The sequence below is a fragment of the Chionomys nivalis genome, chromosome 2 (genome assembly GCF_950005125.1).
Source record: "Chionomys nivalis chromosome 2, mChiNiv1.1, whole genome shotgun sequence".
NCBI lineage: Eukaryota > Metazoa > Chordata > Mammalia > Rodentia > Cricetidae > Chionomys > Chionomys nivalis.
The window spans coordinates 54,901,107-54,921,563 of record NC_080087.1 but is presented as its reverse complement, the minus strand read 5'-3'; the positions used below and the strand labels follow the sequence as shown (position 1 = coordinate 54,921,563).

Here is a 20,457-nt window from a genome sequence, read left to right as displayed (position 1 = left end):
AACCACCATGTGGTTGCTGGGAATTGAACTCGGGACCTCTGGAAGAGCAACCAGTGCTCTTACCCTCTGAGTCATCTCTCCAACCCTGGTTTGGTCCTTTTATGAGAACACAGGAAGAATACTTTCCCTCAAGTGGAGACCTGCTCTCTAGATTCACGATGAACACTGACCGGGGGCTTCTTTCACGTCATTTCCTTGTCCTTCACCTGGAAATGCAAGTGAGAGAATTTCCAGACTGAGAAACCCACAGGGTTTGGAGTTTGTGCAAGACATCTGCTGAGCAGCCCTTCCTTCTCTTAAGATGGCAATAAAAGTGTTTTAAGAATGTGCTTATGTGGATATATGCTAACACCTTAGTACTTTATTTGAATAATTATATGAAAAAACACTTTCAGTGCTGAATTTCGTTATTGTTATTGTCCTGTTTTGTTTTGTTTTGTCTGGTTTTGAAATAATGTTTTGTTGTATATCATAGACTGGCCTGGAACTGGTGAACCTTCTACCTCAGCCTTCTGAATTAAACCCTGCACCTCCAGGTCACGATAGTGCTATATTTGATCCATCCTAAAATAAATCTTTTCCTAATACTTTAACATCTTGAAACAGATATGAAATAATCATTCAACTCTTTAAATAAATTGTATGTTCTCCAAATATAGAAATAATGTACTTCAGTATAATTAGTATCTTAGTCATTGAAATGTGATTATTCTAATTATTACAGTCATACTGTTTTACAGATAATCTTTTAAAGTAATGGGTGGTCTCACTGTAACATCCAGGCTGGCTCCAAATAATGGGACCCAAAGTGATTCTACTTCCTCAGTATCCTGAGTAAGAGGACAGACAGGTGCCTCCACCCCAGACAGAATGTTCTATCTGCATATGCTGTTTCCAGTTATATTCACTTGGTACTTAGAGAGAGCATGGCCTAACACTAGAAGCTGTTACAGAGGTGCTACTTCAGTGCACAGCTGTAGGCAAGGTCTGTTCCATTCTCAGGGTTTGGACATCAGTTACATTATAAACACTACTAGAAACAGGCTAGTTTTTAAAGCTTATGATGAGGCAGTCTTTCCTAAGGGGTTGGACTCCTTGTGCAGCCTCCTGGGCTTCTCCTTGAACTTGAAATACCTGGGAGTCCTATATACTGAGAAGAGGGTGTTTTATAACCAAGGATGGGGATAAGAAAGGCTATTTCCTGAGCATGGCAAAGCCGGCCTGTGTCATCCTTAGACAAGACTGAAATTGATGTGAGATTATATTTCTTTCTACATTTTAGTTGACTGATGTTGGATTTCTACCATATTACAGTATGTTTTCTCTTTCCTAATTTCTATAAATGTGATTTTGATAAACGTGCTTTAGTTTGTTGATGTGGGATGCCCCTCTGTATGCTGTGAAAATGTTTTATTACCATTGGTTAATAAAGAAGCTGATTTGGCCAATAGCCAGGCAGAATAGAGCCAGGCAGGAAATCCAAACAAAGATACAGGAAAAAAGAACTCTGAGTCTGGGAGACAGCAGCAGCTGCCAGGGAAGCAAGATATGAGGTAACAAGTCACAAGCCTAGTGGTAAAATATTGAATAATAAAAATGAGTTAAAGTTGTAAGATCTAGTTAATAATAATCCTGAGCTAATAGGCCAAACAGTTTGTAATTAATATTAAGCCTCTGAGTGGTTACTGGAGAACTGGCGGGCAAGAAAGAAACTTCCAGTTACAAATGGCGTACCAACATTAAGGTCTTGAATTTCCAAAACACCTAGAAAAATTTTAAAAAGGTTATAAATGCACAAAATAGAGCTGTGCTGGGCTTCCTAGTCTCATAGTTTCCGGTCAGCAGCAACAGGGCAGAGACGCATCTCCCAACACCTGCCTGTAAGGTGGAGCTGGCTACCAGCTGCCATGAGCTAAGCTGCATGGTGGGTTTCCACAGTCTCACACAGGTCTTGGTACAGAATGGCTAATCTTACTCATTAACAAAAGTTACTCAAAACAAAAAAGTTTGTGGGCTTGTGGGCCAGCTGCATGCTACCTGATGGGGGAGGGGGCACTAGAGGGGAGCAGGGGTGGGGTTGCTACCTCCATCGTATTGAAAAGTAAAGCATGGCAGAACCAACAGCCAAAGCAGCCACTCTGGTCCTAGCCACGCCCACTGGACAGTTTAAAACAGTGATCAAAAAACATTACAGATTAATAAAGACAGGTTCTAAATGGGTCACAGTGTGCTAAAAAATGTACATGGCTTGGGAGAAAGGAAAAGAGTATAGATAGTTATAAAAATAATTTTTAAAAATAAGACAAAGTCTTTAAAGAGACAGTAAAGGTAAAATAAAAAAAAGGTACAAAAGATGAAAAGTACACAGAGGACCTGGATTATGTAGACTACTGTGTTTTCTTTGAATGTTTTGACTGCTAACGAGCTGACTACAGAGAGACATTGATTGTGGGGCTGTTAAGCTAAGCCAACATGAAGGTATCTAAAACAGCAGTTACCGCTTTAGTGGAACACCACCGTCCACACCCTCATGCCGCTATGAGTTCATCTTAGGGACTTAATCTTGCACTGACCTGGTGGATAAACAAACTGATTGCTGCTATTTATTTATGCCGTGTTTTTTCCTTAAGCAGGTTTTACAAATGACCCTTGACTCATTTTCCTGCATTTCTGAAGCTCTTAGGCCTTAGTAACTTCTGTGAAGCTGGTTAAGCAGGGGTCTACCTATAGCCTCTGCTTTTGGAGGGCAGAAGGTGGAACCCAGGGAGATAGCCATGTGATAAGAAAGAATGCGGTAGGATTCCACAAACGAAACAAGAGTGGCTGTTGTGTAAGGCTACAACAGACCTCCAGATGATGGAGTTGCTGGCTCACAGACCCCACTTTAGGTAACAGTGGTGCACCTTTGGGGAGTCTCTGAATGCATTTGCTCCCTTTCTCCCATAGGCACATGCATACAAGATGCCCTGTATAAACATCTCCAGCTGTAAACCAGGTGTTTAGGCTTCTCCACGTGTGTCACTGACTGTTGGTCATTTCCTTCATGTTTGTAGAGCACCAACTTGTTTTTTTTTTTTTTTTTTCCAGTACTGGAGATTAAGCCCAGGGCCTCATGCATACCAGACAAGTGCCCTGCCTTGGAGCTGTGTCTTTCTCCTAAGCGCCGCTAATTTTGCATTTTCTGCTGATGTGCATCTGGAGCAGGGCTACTCTGATGCACACAGAGCCCCTGTCCTAATGGAGTGCATCCTTAATGCAGCCCTGCCAATAGAAGTTTTTGCGATAGTGCACATTTTCCTTATCTGTGCTGGCCTGTAATACAACAAGCTACTTTCAGTATGAGTTTAGCTCTCAAGATATGATATATTCATCTGTCTCACATGACAATTTGGGTGTTTTATATCAATGGGAGGATGTATTTAACATCGTCCCCAATTCATACTTATGTTTCAATAATGTTTTAATTTTCAAAAATTTTTATTTATTTATTTACTATGACTTGTATAACAGCAAATCCACTTATAATTTAAATAGAAACAGCTTCGTTGACTACAGGCTGCTGTATTGGAGGGCTAGTGAATCTACATCATGCTATTATTCATAGAGGTGTTGCCAAAATGCATTTATTTCTTGTTCCTCGGGAAACTAACAGTATCTAGAGGCAGGAATATATGTAAATATCTTATTAAATTGCATAATTCCCATCGCCTTTGTGAAAAGCCTAGACTTAAGAGCTCATGATGCAGACACTGGAGCTAAATGATATCAAAGCATATTAAGTGTATAAAGTCACACTTGGTTAGGAAGAGGCTTTGTAACCCTTTTACTAAATACACTTTGGTCAATTGTCATTTGAGCTAGATCTTGAGGCAGGAAGACCCAGGCTTTTATCTGGCTCTTGATAAAAGAGTGATACACATCTTTAATCTAGATTTTGAGGTGGGAAGACACTCTTAATCTGCGCCACACCTTCTGCTGGAAGCTTGCATAAGGACAATGGAAGAAGGAAGGGATTGTGTTCGCTCTTCACCTGCTTGCCCTCACCTTGTCAGCACATCCATTCCTCACTGGCATTGGCACCCACTTCTTCTGGACTCCAGTGTATACAGAAGACCAGCTGAGACACTCAGCCTCGTGGGACTGAACAACTGCTAGATCCCTGGACTTTCCATTCACAGCTAGACACTGTTGGGCTGCAGCCTGTAAGTCACTCCAATACACACACAGATACGCACACACACGCACACACGCACACACACGCACACACAGAGACAGACAGATAGACAGAGATTGAGAGAGACAGACAGACACAGAGAGAGAGAGAGAGAGAGAGAGAAAGAGAGAGAGAGAGACTGAACAAGAGATTCATTCTGTAAGTTCTGTGTCTCTAGAGAACCCTTACTAATAAAGCGTGGGATATAAGATACCAAGGAAACCATACCTTCTAGATACAATCAGATTGATGCACATATGAACTCAACATGGGAGCATGCACAGGGACTGCGCAGGTCAAGACAATTGGGGTCCAACTAAGAGAAGTGGACGCATGCCTCCACCCCTAACTCAGAGGCTATCTCCAAGTGTCAACCACTTGTAAAGGAAAAATTACTTTTCCCAATGGAGTCTCATCAACCATCCCATGTCCAGCAATAGATGGCCAACACAAAATTAATTCAGCGATATTTTTAGAGATTTTCTTTTTGTCTCCTAAGGTTTTAGGATTTTTTTTTTACTTTACTGGTTATTATGCTCATATACTATGGTTTCAGATTTTGTGTTTTTAAAGGTTGTGTGTGTGTGTGTATGCATGTACTTTTTCTGTTTTGTTTTATTCCTTTTTGCTTGCTTTTCTAAAGTGAGAAAGAAGGTATAGAATTGGATGGGGGTAGGGAGGATCTGGGAGGATATGAGGGAGAAGCCATGACTGGAATAGACTGTATAAACATTAAGTTTCAATCAAAAAAAGTATTGTTTCAGATTCTAGACAGGCGTTTGATCTGTAACGATCGATATCATCCATGCATGAGAGGATGAACTCAGAAAGTGTGTAAAACTAAAGCTTTCTTTCTAGTTTGTGTTGTGTATTTTAAGCATTTGTTCTGAGATCTTTCTGTGTGCTGGGTACTGCAGACTTAGGAACTTCCGCTCTTATCCTTGGAGTACGATGTAGCATTGTGGTGTTAGGATTTGAGACACGATGGGAATGTTAGGAGGTGTGGTCTACTTGTTAAGTGGGGCAGGGGAGGTGAACCTGTGAAGGATGTCTCTCATACCTGTCTATCCCTGGGTCTGTCTCTTGGCCACCATGAGGCAAGTGCCTCTGCCTCACCAGGCCTTTCGCCATGGTGATCCTTCTTACCGTAGGCCTGAACACAGAGATAGTTGAGCGCCAAGTGAAACCTCTGCAACTGGGAGCCCTAATCAACTCATGTGTTAAGCAATCTCTCATGTATGTTTGGCGCGGTGATAGAAGTACTGACTACTAAGGGTTTGATCCCAATCTTGTGCTAAGTGAGTGATGCTGCATCATATACACTGGTTCCTACTTGGGCTGCCTTGGAAGGAGAGGTGTGTGCTCGAGAACCGAGGACTGGCTAGTCTGTACCTCTCACAGCATCTCTGCCCTTTACAATTGTTCCCGCTTCCTCTCTCTAGGCTCCCATCCTCTGTGTACTTCTATCTAGATGTTGAACGGAGATTGGTCTATTTATTTATTTTGGTCTTTCAAGACAAAGCTTCTCTGAGTAGTCTTGGCTGTCCTGGAACTAGCTCTGTAGACCAGGTTGGCCTCAATCTCACAGAGGTCTTCCTGGTGTGCACCACCATTGCCCATTTTAATGCCACTGTTCTTTGCGACTACCCTCTGGGGTTTCTGGCCACGCTATGAAGTAAGTGAGTGGGTTGGCTTTTGGGTCTGCTCCACTGCTCCTTCTAGAGAGCTGGCTATCTCACCCTCCCACACACACTACTCTGACAGCAGAAGCACTTACCGTGCAGTGGGAAATTTCACTTTTAGTTTATTTCAGGGTAGACTGGGCTCAGTGACTATTGTCAGTGGGTACCTGAAAGACCCTGGCAGACCCTGGGAACAAGGTTCTTCTTTTCAAATGGAATGAAAAAAAAAAAAAACTCAGCTAATTGTAAAAAGTCTATTAGTCAAAGTTACTAGAGTGTATTTTTAACATCTATTTACTTAGTGGTTGCATGTAGTCCGTGTGTGTGTGTGTGTGTGTGTGTGTGTGTGTGTGTGTGTAGGTACCCTCGGAGGTCAGGAGAGGGCATTGAATCCCCCTGAACAGGAGTTATAGGCAGTTGTGAGCCATTCTACATGGATGCTGGGAAATAAATTCTGGTCCTCTGGAAGAGCAGCAAGCACTTTTAAGTGCTGAGTGATCTCTCCTGTACTTTTATACAAAATGATACTTTTATACAGAAAACTGTACTTTTATACAAAATAATAACAGCTAACACAATAGAGTAATATTTACACTTGGAAGAGTTATAAATGGGTGCCTCTTTATAATAGATACAATTACAGCCCTCACCCGTGGACCAAAAAGTTTCCAAGTTCACACAGTTCAGTCACTTAACAGACACAGACCAAACATGTGCTATGCCCAGTGGGCACTGCTGGGGGTAAGGCCAGCAATCCTCAACCCAAGCAGAGCTAAGACCACATTTATACAGTCAAGCAGCTGGTGCAGCCAGGTGGAGCTCCAGAAAAACAAGCCAGCTGCACTCTTTATTATTGTTTGATGTTTGAGCTGAGAATTTCCAGCATTTTTTATGTCTCTGGGGTCAATCTTCATTTACAGGTTTTCCTCTTTTTAGCACAGTGCATGTGAATTAATGTACCTAAACCCAACAAAGAAAGCCCTGGGAAGGGACGCTGACACCAGTGCCAGGTTTGTCTGGTAGAGCTGAGAGAACACTGTGATGGATGAGTTGGAGCTTAGATTACAGCCTCTAACACCAAGGGTAAGCGAGGGCTTCAGTTTTCAGTCCTGTCCCTTATCACTTACAGAAAATGCAGCTTCTGGGAGGAGGACGTTGTCTTCTGAGTCCAGAGAACCTTTGGGCCTTTTAGCCTTGTTTTATTTTAAAATTTTGTGTGTATGTGTGTGTGTGAACTCTGTAGAGTTAGTTCTTTCCATCCACTTTTACATGGGCTCCAGGGATTGAAGTCAGGTAGCCAGGCTTGCCCAGAAAACACATCACCCACTGAGCCACCTCTTCAGTCATGACCCTTTGTTTAAGTGACTCAGGGACAGAGCACTCCAGAAAGGACAATTTACCTGCCACGGGAGTTTGAGAAGGCTTACCTAAAAAACAAAAGCATTTGATGGAAAACCAAAACAAAACTGAACGTTTCCAAGTGTGCAGAACTGCTTTTGAAGCGGGGTGACAGTGACACCCATGGCCATCACGGTTCTGAAGATTGCACGTCCTCACAACAGCAAACTCAGCTACAGAAAACCCCCAGAACCACCCATGGCAAGGTCCAGCTTTATGAGAAATGATAAGGTTTTATCATTTTAAACATACTACCAGCAGATTGATACTGCCATTATTATCTTGGAGTACAAATTGCTTTTCTCTGGACTGTGATATGAGAAGTGCTTAGAGATACTGAAGGGGCAAAGGGCCATCTGCTTCTGCCCTTCTAGAACCCATAAACCTCAGGAGGAGAAAGGATCCAGGAGAAACGTGATTGCAGTATCCTCTTGTCCCCCAGCACGAGCGATAAGCCTCTGGTTCCATGGATTTTAACCCCAACCTGTATAACAATTACCTCGCAGTGTTCCATATTGACCAATGCCTGGCCCTTTACACAGAAATGCCCACTTCTTTGCAGTGGAATCTGAGCCTGTAAGTTCCTCTGTAGTGTAATCTCAGGCAAAGGTGAGAACAGAGGCCTTTGGGAATGCAGAAACAGGAACCTCTGCTGGGCAGAGCTCATGCAGGGCTGGGGAAGCTGTGCTCTTTGTGGGTGACTTCACTGTGCATCCTCTCCGAAGGACGAGCAGGGATGGAGAGGTGTCCTGTTTGCTGTCACCATCACTGTTGCTCGGTCAAGTAGAGAGGAAGGTGGATTCTGTTGCTGGAAGTTCTGTCAAAACACAAGCAATTCCAGACTCTCTGCAGCTTGCCTGCCTTCTGCATGCCACACTGTGTTGGTCACAGGAAAAATAGAAAGAGTCAGCCATCTCCTTCCACCATGTAGGTTACAGGGATTAAACTCTGGTCTTTAGGCTTGGGAATAAGCATCCTTACCCGCTGAGCCATCTCACCAGTCCTTTATTATTGTGAGTTTGTTTGATGTGCATGTGTAAGTGCCCCACAGTGTGTGTAGAAGTCAGAGGGCAACTTGTGAGAGTCAGTCTTCCTGGGTTCTGGAGGGGTCAATATCATGGGATAAGATTATGTAGTAAACCATTTTACCCACTGAGCCATCTTGCCAGCCCTGACATTTCACTTCATATGACTCCCAAGCACACATTCTTCTCATCAAGCTACTTTTAATGTTTTCCACAGTTGCCATGCACGCTGTATAATGTATATGACCTCTAATGTGTTTAACTCCCTCCTTGCTAGTCACTGTAATGTGGCCTCAATTCTCCACACATATACAGAGTTGCTCTAGTTCAGTGACGGTTCCGGTTCTAGTCCTTAGGAACACCTTTAACCCTTTATCTGGTCATTTGCGTATCCATAATTGGAGCAAATGCATTTGCCAGTCATGGTGTGCATGCTGGGATATGCTGGGGAGCAAATCAGACATGGTTTCTGTCATCAAGAGATTAGAACAGCGGTTTTCACTCCGTTGGTTACAACCTCTTTGGAGGCCAAATGACCCTTTCACAGGGGTTGTTTAAGACCACCTGAAATATCAGAGATTTATATTATCATTCATAAGAGTAGTAAAATTATAGTTATGAAGTAGCAATGAAAATAATTTTATGGCTGGGGGTCACCACAACATGAAGAAATGTATCAAAGAGTCACAGACTTAGGAAGGTTGAGAACCACTGGTTTAGAGTCTGATGGCAGCAACCAATCAGAACATAGTAGCTAGGCAGATCAGACAAGTAGGTATAATAAATGGGTCTCTCTCCCTTTCTCTGCTTTGGGGCTAGACTCCAGGTCCATGTACATACTATAGAAGCACTGTTCCAATGAACTATCCCTAGATAAAGAAGTGTCTTTTAGCTCTCTAAGAAGAGTAGTTTCTGGCCAAATGTGGTGGTTCATGCTCATAATCTTAGAATTTGGAAAGCCAGGAGGATTGCCATACATTATAGTCCATGTTATGCTACAAAGTTAAGTTTGAGTCCAGCCTAGGATACAGAGCTGTAAACAGAGACTGCTTGTTCATTTCCCGGCTGCGCAGACCTAAATAATCACATAGAAACTATATTAGTTGCAACATTGTTTAGCCAATGGTTCAGGCTTCTTATCAACTAACTCTTACATCTTAAATTAACCCATTCTCTTAATCTGTGTATTGTCACGAGGCTGTGGCTTACCTAAGGTTCTGGCTGGATTCTTTCTTCTTTGGTAGTTACATAGCGTCTCTTCAACACCGCCCACTCTCTCTCTATATCTCTTTCAGACTGGTTATATTCTGCCCTGCCATATTTACCATAGGCCAAAGCAGCTTTATTCATTAACCAATAAAAGAAACACATATACAGGAGGACATGCCACATCACAGAGTTTTCTTTTCAGACAGGGTCTCTTGTTGCCCAGGCTGGCCTTGAGCTACTGATCTTGCCTCTACCTTCCAAGGGCTGTGATTATAGGTATATACCATCCTACCAGACAAAAACAGTAACTTTTTATGGATTCATCTGCTTTTCTTTCTGTTTCTGATTTGTCAGTGCTTCTGCATACAAAGTCAAGTACCTCTCTGTTCAGCTCAGCTGAGGGACAATCCTATTTTACAGAATGAGATGCTGCCTAATCCTAAATGCTTACATTAAGTCAATTGTATCTTAAAGCAAACCTGTAATTAAACTTTCGGCAGATAGGAAACCTGATTTTAGAAATAATTGTACAAGTAAAACTGACTGAATTGTGTGCATGTCTGTAATCCTAGTTTGCGAGAGGTAGGAGCAGGAAAGTTAGGAATTCTGACTCTGACTCAAAAACTGAGCCAGAACAAAAAGATGACTTATTAAGCTGACACACCTAGAAAACATTTTCTATTTTGTTAATCTTGTTTTGCTAATAGACATGTCCTGGCCAAATCCAAACCTTTTGGTATGGCACACGAAGCTCTCCACAGTGTAGACCTAGCCTACCTTTTCCATATCATCTTCCAGTCTCTTTCATGTCTTATTTCAGCACATCAAAGTTCTCTCAAACTTTCCAGATGTGCCAGATACGTGAGGTAACAGATTTATAGGAAGGAAGGTTTATTTTGGTCATGAGCTCAGAAGTTTCAGCCCAGAGTTGCTTGGCCTGGCTGTTCTGGGCTTGTGGTGAGCAGAACAGCATGGCAGGATGCTCCAGTGGAAGATTCTCACCAGGAAGCAGAGGGATTGTCCCTTGGTTGCCAGGAAAGATAGAGGGGGAAAGAGAAAGAGGGGGAAGAGGAGGAGGGAGGGGAAAAGAGGGAAAACTTGGGCAGTCCTACTTGCTTTCTGCAGTCCAAGGGTGTCTTTCCCTCTCTTGGTTTTGCTTGGAGAATGGAGAGATCCCCTTACAGACTTTGACAGAAACAGGACCGATGATGCTAAGAATGCCTCCCATCAATTAGAAAACTGGCTCTGCTGTAACCAACATTATTTCCACAGATTACTGATGGGGTCAAAATACAGCTCTGTACGGTAAGGCCTGAAGAACTGTGGATAACCTCTGTGTCACATTTGCAAACCACCCAGGAACTCTTAGAACTCGGAGGTGATGGAAGTGATGGTTATTCAATTCTTCATTATTGAAGGGCTAGAAAATTTGGCTATTTAGTCAAGCACAGTGACACAACATGGGTCTCCCTTTCCACAGAAGACCTTTGTTGTTGGAGGCTGCTTGTTCGTTTCCCAGCCACCCAGACTCCTGAAATAATCACACAGAAACTGTATTAATTGAAATACTGTTTGGCTAATAGCTTAAGTGTATTTCTGGCTAGCTCTTATATGTTAAACTAACCCATTTCTACTAATCTGTGTATTGCCACATGGGTGTGGCTTATTGGCAGGGTTCCAGTGGGCTCCAGAGTAGGTGTCTGTCTACTGTGGGTGGCTAGATGGCTTCTCCTGACTGTCTACTCTGTCTCATTATCTCTTCAGCCTGGCTTTACTCTGTTTAGCCATTGGCCGAAAGCAGCTTCTTTATTAACCAATGGCAACAAAACATATTCACAGCATACATCACCTCCCACATCAGATACAGAACAGTATTGTAGCATTTGAGGTCGTGGTCCCTGTGTTTAAACAAGAATCAAATCTGTAGTCGTGTACATGATCTTTTTTTTTTCAGTTGGCATAGCCACTTGGCAAACAAACTCACACCCAGCTCCACTCCTAACAATGGAACTGTCTGCAAGATCTGCAAGAACGAGGACAGGCAAGTGCTTGCAGCTCGTTTTGACCCGGATTTCTTTCCTGAGCTATTGTTTGACTCTTCAGGAAAGATCAATGGTTTGTTATCTGGCCTTTGGAGAATTGTTACTTAATATTCCTATTCCTAGACGGGATCATGTGGGATTCTGAGTGTTTTGTAAATTAACAGATACTTAATGTGTGGGTTTACACGTGAGAGTCAACAGTTGTGGAGTAAGAAGCTGCCTTTGACCATTCCCTTACGTTCAAGGAGCAAAGGCAAAGGTATTGGTTTTTTTGTTTTGTTTTTTGTTTTTTTTTTTTTTTTTTGGTTTTTCGAGACAGGGTTTCTCTGTGGCTTTGGAGCCTGTCCTGGAACTAGCTCTGTAGACCAGGCTGGTCTCGAACTCACAGAGATCCACCTGCCTCTGCCTCCCAAGTGCTGGGATTAAAGGTGTGCGCCACCATCGCCCGGCCAAGGCAAAGGTTTTGGAAAGCATGTAAAGACCAGAGTGCAATAAACCTTTCAGGTTTCCAGGTGATCCCGAAGTCTGAGGAAGTTACCATCTTGCAGTTCTAGGCGGGTTTTCTTCCTAAGTTTTGTGACTTTTTACCCTTTGGTTCATCTTGTGCCAGGCTGCAAATCCTACTTCTTCTGCCTAGCGTGCCCCAGGCGCAAAACTCCCAGGCTCAGTTTACACCTCACCTGGGCCAGGAAATCCGATCACCAAGGCAACCAGCTTAACTTCCGGTTTGAAGACAGCTCCTGGTTGACTAGACGCCTCATTTCCGCAACGTGATCTGCGCAGGCGCCCTGCGATCCGGAGGGCGGTGCCCTGGAGCCGCACCTGCCGGGTGGGAAGGCTCGGCTCGAGCGTCACGCTCCCTCGGGCTGGTCCCGGGGTTGTCACCCCGGGAGACTCTGGGGCTCGTGGGCGGGGCCGGGCACAGCCCAGCACGCCCGAGGCTGGGGTGCACGGAGCTCCGAGGGTAGAGAGCGTCGTGGAGCCGCCACGCTGGAATTGGAACTGGAGTTCCGTGAGGCCGGAGGGCAGCGGCTCCTCCGGGCCGATCCGAGGCCAGAGAAAGAGTCCGAAGCTGTGGCCTCCGGGCGGAAAAGCCGTGCCGAGAACGTGCTGCGCTGGTTCACCACCGTGGTGCTGTGTGCCGCCTTCCTGGGGCTGGTGAGAGCTGGGTTTGAAACTCTCTCTGGCCAAGGCTGGAGCAAGCGTCCTGCAGGGAACGTGGTCTGCTTAGTGCCCGGTGCCTTGCGTGACCTTTGGGTGCCTTGGTTAATCCCTTGGGTCTCAGTTTTGTCATCTGGAAAAAGTGGGCAGAACTCTAATCGTGGAGGGTTATTGTCAGACTCATTTAAAAATACGTTTTCAAACATGAGCAAACCTACTTTCCTGGGGCAAAGGGGAGACACAGGAGGGGAGCCCAGGCCTTTACCAGCTCTCTTTTGCTCCCACCCACTGAAGCTCCAAATCGACCACAGAAAAGCTTTGAGAAATTGCCTCTTCCTGGAGCCCTGACCAAATCCTGCCAGCCGCTTTATCTTGCGGGTGGGAAAATAAACCCAGAGAAGAAAGTGACTTTTTTGGTTAAATGATAGCATTAAGAACCCGTTTCTTATCCTGTTCTCAGCCCTGTTTAAATCAAGCCTTAAGATCCTTAAATGATTTTCTTCATTCATGTACAAGAACAGAAACACCTTTTAAGACAGTGTCTCTTTCTGTAGCTCCAGCTACTTGGCTTGGAACTCGCTATGTAGACTCAATTGGCCTCTAACTCACAGACAGAGGGTCTCACTATGTAGCCTTGGCTACTCTGGAACTCACTGTGTAGATCAGGATGGCCTCGATTTCATAGAGATCCACCCGCCTCTGCCTCCTGAGTGATGGGCTTAAAGCTGTGGACGGACCACCGGCCTAAACTTGATAATTTCTGACTTGAGTGTTATGAGGGCTAAGCCTTTAACAAGAGTCGCTTCCCATCACTTGGCATCTCAGTCTGAGTCTCAGTTGTCTTAAGACTTCGATGGGATGCAGGGAAGGAAGAAGGTGCTGCAGGTGATAGAGACCCTCACTGTGTGCCTGGTCTTGCGAGTGCTTTGAAGAAGTTTGATGAGAGCCTGCATGGGCCAGAGGCCTGTATGTACCTGGTCTTTAGCCCTGGCTTGCTGCTGCTTGGTTTATAGCAGAACAGCACAACACAACCATTTTTTAAAATTTATTTATATGCAGACTGGGGATTGACCCAAGGGCTTCAAGTATGCCAGGCTTTCCCCTCAGCTGTATCCTCTGCCCACAGCCCATGGTTCTTAAAATTCACACGTCTTAGAAACATTTTGGGAATTTCACCTGAAGTGGAGGCCTAACCCTTAGTTCTTGCTAGTACATTATATAACATCTTATTGTAAAAATCATCTGTCCATGTTATATGTATTTTTGCTAAGAAAGTTTTACAGTCCATATATTTCCCCATGGCTTTGGGATTTGAGGAAAACTGTGGACATAGGAACATTCAAATTGCTTATTGGCCATATTAGGTATAGATATATGCATACGCAATTTAAAGGAAGTACTCCATGTGTGCCAGAAATATTGGCATCTTAATGTAAAAGAATAATAATTTGGTGTTTCATAATTTAAAATTCTAGCAATTAAATTTCTATACTTAAGCATATAGTATATTTGAAAATATAAGAATATATTTTAAAAATAGTTGGTTATATTGTTTTTATTTTGGTTCATAGGGTTTGTGTGTAGAGGCCAGAGGTGGCGTCCTTAACTGCTGTCCTCCTTATTGTTTGACAGGGTCTCTCATTGAGCCCGAAGCTTACCAGCTCAGCCAGACTAGCTAGTGAGCCGCAGGGGTTGCTGGGATTCTAGACATGCTGCTGTGCCTTTTTTTTTTTAAAGGTTTATTTATTAATTATATACACAGCATTTTACTTGCATGTGTCCCTGCAGGCCAGAAGAGGGCACCAGATCTCATTACAGATGGTTGTGGGCCACCAAGTGGTTGCTAGGAATTGAACTCAGAACCTCTGGAAGAATAGTCAGTGCTCTTAACCTCTGAGCCATCTGTCCAGCCCGTGCTGGCTAGTTTTATGTCAAGTTGACACAATTAGAGTTCTCTGAAAGGAAGAAACTTCAATTGAGAAAATTCCTCCATAAGATTCGGCTATAAGGCATTTTCTTAATTAGTGATGGATGGGGGAGGGCCCAGCCCTTTGTGGGTGGTGCTATCCTTGGCTGGCGGTTCTGAGTTCTATAAGAAGGTAAGCTGAGTGGCCCCTCCATGGCCACTGCATCAGCTCCTGCCTCCAGGTTCCTGCCCTGTCCTGGATTCTTTCAATGATGGACTACAACATGGGGGTGTAAATTTTATGCCCTTTCCTCACCAACTTGCTTGCCAGTCATGGTGTTTCATTGTAGACATGAACCCCACCTAAGGAACTGTTCTTTTATGTGATGATGGTTCCAAACCCAGGTCCTCTTGTTGGTACAGCAGGCACATCACTGACTGAGCCATCTGCTTAGCCCCTAGTTTGTTACATACTGTTAATACATAATGGTCTTTTAGGGTATTGTTCAATACTGAACAGTTAAAACAAAAGAAAAATAGTTTTTTTTTAAAGTTATGTGTGTTGGAACACACTGGTAGTACCAACATTTGGCACTGAGACAGGAAGACTATGATGTTAGGATCTCCAAAACAAAGCAAAAACTTTAAAAAGTATCAAGGGTTTCGAATAAAAAGCCATTGGGAGTGTGTAGCTCTACTGCTACAATGTATGTGTTTCCTTAGGTTTGACTCATTGTCCTCCGAAGGCCCTTATGGTAGATTGTAACCTCCCGCTTGTGGTTTTGTTACCATCCAAAAGCTTCTTCTTGGGCAGCCTTTCAGCGATGAGTAAAGCTCTTCTTTTTAACTGTAGGGACTGAGTGTGGCTATACTGGGACCCACCTTTCCAGATTTGGCAAGAAATGTGAACCGGAACATCAGCAGCCTGTCTTTCATCTTTGTAGGCCGGGCCTCTGGATACTTAGGTGGCTCTATGATCGGAGGAGTTCTTTTTGGGTGCATTAATCATTTTTTACTTTTGGGTAAGCAAACACAGCCTTTTTACTTCCTTGTTTCTGTCAACAAATTTACAGCTAAGATCTAACTATAGAAGATTGTTGATACCTGCGACGGGCACTGTGCTGGCCTCCGCCTGGCAGCTGGAGCTGAGTTCCTCTTTCCGCTTTGGCAGCAGGAGGGAGTCTGTACCGATCCCACTGTAAACTTGATTGATCCTTGGGAGCGAGTGTTGATAACCCTGTGCAATGTTGGCATTTTGTCGGCTCTGCTCCAGGCTGACACACTGGCTGACCTTGAAGCTCTGCTTATCTGGGGGTATGGCAGGGCTTCTGGGGCCATGGGGGTCAGAATAACTCCTGGAACCTGGCCAGGCTCTGTGGACTTGGGGTTGAAGGTGAAGGATCAGGGGACAGAAGGCGGCATTTCAGTCCTACTGCCTATGTCAGGGAGGAACACAGGCTGATCCTCTCGGATCCTGACCCTGGAAGAGAGGGCAGAACTGTTAGCATGCCTTTTTCAATAAATTGGCATGACTAAAGACAATTCGATTGATACATTAAAACTCCTATAGAAACAAAAATACTTTATTGCTGATGAATAAGTAAATACTTTGTTACCCAAAACAGAGCTGTTTTAGCCGACCTTCTAATGTTTCTCTTCAGGGGTGTCCCTTTCTGCTACCACAGTTGGTCTTTATCTTACTCCGTTCTGCAAGACAGCAGTCTTACTGGTTGTCATGATGTCTATCTTCGGGATTTCAATGGGCATTCTGGATACAGGTTAGTGAATCCCGTATTGTCATCTGCACTGCAGGGGACAGTACTGCTAGGAAAAGGAAGGCAGATGACGTTACACTGTCATTTGGAATGTCAGGCTGGGTCACAGCACCTGGTCAGAGCCACTCACCTAGCAGCAACATCAGAATATCTTTCGAGCGTTTGCCTACGAAATCAACATCAATGGTGTTTCTCAGTGAGCAAGAGGGGATTCAGGATATCCAAACATGGAAGGCTGCCCCTCCCACGGGTGGTGTAGTACAGATAGCATCTGGTCCTTTAAGAAGCCACTAGCGGACCCTCTTCACGGGGTAATGTGACGTTTGCTCCCCTCCACAGTCCTCCATCCCTGTCCTCCCTGCTCTCATGTTGTTGGACAGATTGTGGGACTATTGTATACATTAGGTTCCGTTTGGTTGTAAGACTGTGGAATGAAATGTATGCTTGTCTGAAAGTTAAATAGAGAGCCAGAGACTTGATGCTTCTGGCTGTCACCTCATAGGCTCTCCAGCAGGATAGTGCAGGGGCGGAGAGCTGTGCTGTGACGTATGTCACAACCCTTGGTATGGACTTCTGTGACAGTGGCTGCCAGGTGTAAGAATAGAAAGCTTTGCTGATTTTGCTACTATCTGGTGCTAAAATCAATCTCTCTCTCTCTTGTAAATACGTAGATGTGTGTGTGTGTGTGATATCTGTTACTCCCTGGTGTGGTGCTAGCACATTTTATAGAACTCCTTTGCCAATATGCCTGGCCCTAGGGGGTAGTGGTTTCCAGCTCGTAGATTCTGTGTGTTAGGAAGAGATGCTGAGATATGTCTGCTGGTGATAGGGGGTCAGAACTCTTAAACATAGCTTTGCCTTACTGCAGGCTTTATATCAGCACGTTGACTCTGGGTGGACCAGTGCCCCGCCCCCCTGCATTTTTTTAAATAGCGATGTAGTATTCTTATTAACTGATTGTTAATTTAGAGAATTTCTTTTGTTGGCAGGTGGGAACGTCCTCATCTTGGATCTTTGGGGAGACAAAGGAGCCCCACACATGCAGGCCTTGCACTTCAGTTTTGCCTTGGGTGCCTTCCTGGCTCCCCTACTGGCTAAGTTGGCCTGGGGTATAACAGCGTCCACTCAGAACCACACAGAGTCTGACTTTGACCCTCTAATGCTGAACCGATCCTCTGAAGCCAGCCCAGACTCTCTGTTTGCGGTACCCGAGGACATGAATCTGCTGTGGACGTACGCTTCCATCGGCACCTATGTCTTAGTAGTTTCTGTCTTTCTGTTTGGTCTGTTTTGTAAGAAACGCTCAAAGCAGGAAAAAAACACAATATCTGCCCAGGAAGCTCGAAGAGCGAAGTATCACAGGGCCCTGCTCTGCCTCCTCTTCATCTTCTTCTTCTTTTATGTTGGAGCCGAGGTGACCTATGGCTCTTATGTATTCTCCTTCGCCACCACCCATGTTGGCATGAAAGAAACTGAAGCAGCCGGCTTGAACTCGGCCTTCTGGGGGGCCTTCGCAGCCTGCAGGGGCCTGGCCATCTTCTTTGCCACATTCTTACAGCCTGGAACCATGATTGTGTTGTGCAACATTGGCAGCCTTGCTTCATCTTTGTTTCTGGTGCTTTTTGACAAGAGCCCTCTCTGCCTTTGGATCGCGACTGCTGTGTATGGAGCCTCGATGGCAGCCACATTTCCCAGTGGCATTTCCTGGATCGAGCAGTACACCACCTTAACTGGGAAGTCTGCAGCATTCTTTGTAATTGGTGCTGCCCTGGGGGAAATGGCGATTCCTGCAGTCATCGGAATTCTTCAGGGACACTACCCAGACCTGCCAGTGGTTCTGTACACGGGTCTGGGGTCAGCCATCTTCACTGGAGTTCTTTTTCCTGTGATGTATAAATTAGCCACCTTACCCCTGGAACGCCAGCGCAAAGGAAGGAAGAGTGAAGACCAGAGAGCTTTGCTTTCCAGCTCTGAGCTCAATGACTGTGACGAAGAGAATGAAGAGGAAGATGCAGAAAAATGGAATGAAATGGATTTTGAAGTGGTTGAAACGAGTGACCCAATGCGGGATCCTCTAAGGGACCCATCTAGAGAGGTCCTGATGGAGCCCGCCCCTGAGGCTTCCGGTCAGCACCTCTCAGATGGGTACTTTTCAGTCAACAGTAGCAGTTCTCTTGTGCGTCACCAGGACAAGAGGGACTGACTGTCAGAGATGACTTACTGAACGGCTTCATCGCATAACAACCACTCCTGAGGACACCGCTCAGAGCAGGGCTTTGACGGGCTTTCAGCGTGCTTTGGCGATGGAAGTCTGTGTGCCTTCACAGCAAGCACTGAAACTATTTGAAGTGCTTACCGTAGGCGCCTCAAGAGTCCTCGGTATACCATGGCTCTTGCCAGGAGACCATTTCCTGGCCTCCACCACTCAGAAGGCATTTCCGTGTGTAGAGCCGGGTAGCGCGCCAGTAGTTACACGGTAGGACAGTGAGTGGAGCTACTGGGCTGAGCAAACGATCATACTGGGGCTTGTGGAGAATGGTCACGTGAAAGAGCCAAACTTTGGAAACAGAGATAGTTTTCTCGTCTTACCTCCTGTGAAGGGTTGAGCTGAAAAGTACTGCTGACCAACTATTTCTGTGAGAACACAGCAGGCCATGGTTTCTAGGTCAATATCTAGCTTCCTCCCTGACTTCACGTCGAGCTTTGACACGAGTCTGGCTTATTTGGTCTCCTGTGATTCTAGAAATGCAAATGAGATTATTTTGAAATTTTACGGTTTGGGTTTACTTTGTTTCTTGAGTCTTCCTTTATAGTCCAGGCCGGCCTGGAACTTACTAACTAGCCCAGGTCTCTGCCTCCTGAATTTTGTCTTGGAGGCGTGGGTCACCATGCACGGTGAACCGTGTAAGTTTTAAAGCTGTGTAATGTTTTTGCTAAAGTAGCCCATCCATTTCAGGTGCAATGTGAAACAGCAGGCTGGTCAGCCCTCTGAATGCGCCGCGGCTTTTGAAGTCACAGTGTAGCAAGCCATTTGACAGCTCTGCTGCGTCCACTGGTCGCCAACACGCCCCTTTCCCGCAGGCTGAAGGACCGGCACTTAAGAATTCTAGTAAATTCTTTTCTTGTTTCCCGTGCACTTTAAAAAAACATTTTTTTCCCCAATCATGGTATCATGTTCCATGCAGTACAGCAATTCACTGCATTTCAGAGATTATGGTATTTTTGCTGACACTTTAAAAGAGAGAGGTTATTTTTATATATGAATCTATATCATGTTCAGAGAGGATCTGGAGACATTCTTTTGATTTTATGTAATTATTTTTTTCTTTTAGCTTTTACTTTTTTTCCAGTGTGGGTGACTGAACGAACACAGGGCCCTGCTAATCAAGTACTCCACCACTGAGCCAAGTTCCCAGTGTCTTCGGTTCAATCATAGAAGCTATTTTGGAGTTACTAAGTTAGCAGAAGTGGTGTGAATGGGTCCTTTGGTGCCCATAGCCTCCCTCAGTAACAGAGCCTGGGGCTGGGCCTGGCTGTTTTAGGATTTGACTCCCACTGGGTTGGGGTATTAATCACATTCGTACTGTAAACCAGGCTAAAAGTTTAGTTTACAAATGAGTCACTATCTTCTTTGGTGACTGGAGATCTTGTGTCTCCCTCTCCAGGACTACTCCTGGGGTTTGAAGTCCCTGGAAACCAAAATAAAGATGAGAAGATAGGGTAATTGCCTAGGGAGTCAGGGGTGAGGGACAGAACGGGCCATCCTTTGGTAAAAGGCTTATACTTCTCAGGTTTTATGCGGAGTGACAATGAATAGCTGTCTGGCTGCAATGTGTTTGCTATCTCTTACCAGATTTTAAGAAATTGCTTTTCTTTAAAAAAAAAAAGTGCTTTGTTTGTTATTAAGTGAAATATAACACCTTCTTGTAAAAAAAGATTAATTTTTTTTTCTGTGTGTGACTTTTGTGACGTCTATGTAAGTGTACCAACATGGGTGCCTGGTGCTGGGAAAGTCCAGAAGAGAGGGGTTCGGATCCCCTGGAACT

The 20,457-nt window shown here is 44.6% G+C and overlaps 2 protein-coding genes across 2 annotated transcripts in view; both read left to right on the top strand.

Moving 5' to 3' along the window:
- Nucleotides 1-13,078, top strand: part of LOC130867693 (sodium-dependent glucose transporter 1C-like) — a 21,134-nt gene extending 8,056 nt beyond the window's left edge. Inside the window, exon 5 of the mRNA XM_057759813.1 lies at nucleotides 12,353-13,078. Coding sequence (XP_057615796.1) covers nucleotides 12,353-13,078 — 726 coding nt within the window. The remainder of the gene's footprint in view (nucleotides 1-12,352) is intronic.
- Nucleotides 12,391-20,457, top strand: LOC130870452 (sodium-dependent glucose transporter 1C-like). Its single transcript, XM_057763184.1, has 4 exons — nucleotides 12,391-12,727; nucleotides 15,490-15,658; nucleotides 16,298-16,414; nucleotides 17,401-20,457. The coding sequence occupies exons 2-4, from the start codon at nucleotides 15,610-15,612 to the stop codon at nucleotides 18,612-18,614; spliced, it is 1,380 nt and encodes a 459-aa protein (XP_057619167.1). The 5' UTR covers nucleotides 12,391-12,727; nucleotides 15,490-15,609; the 3' UTR covers nucleotides 18,615-20,457.

What these genes read in the sequence shown, in the direction of transcription:
- LOC130870452 (XM_057763184.1), top strand. Translation starts at nt 15,610, where the DNA reads ATGATCGGAGGAGTTCTTTTTGGGTGCATTAATCATTTTTTACTTTTG. An exon ending in TAATCATTTTTTACTTTTGG is followed by an intron (nt 15,659 to 16,297) that starts GTAAGCAAACAC and finishes GTTTCTCTTCAG; the next exon opens with GGGTGTCCCTTTCTGCTACC. An exon ending in AATGGGCATTCTGGATACAG is followed by an intron (nt 16,415 to 17,400) that starts GTTAGTGAATCC and finishes TTTTGTTGGCAG; the next exon opens with GTGGGAACGTCCTCATCTTG.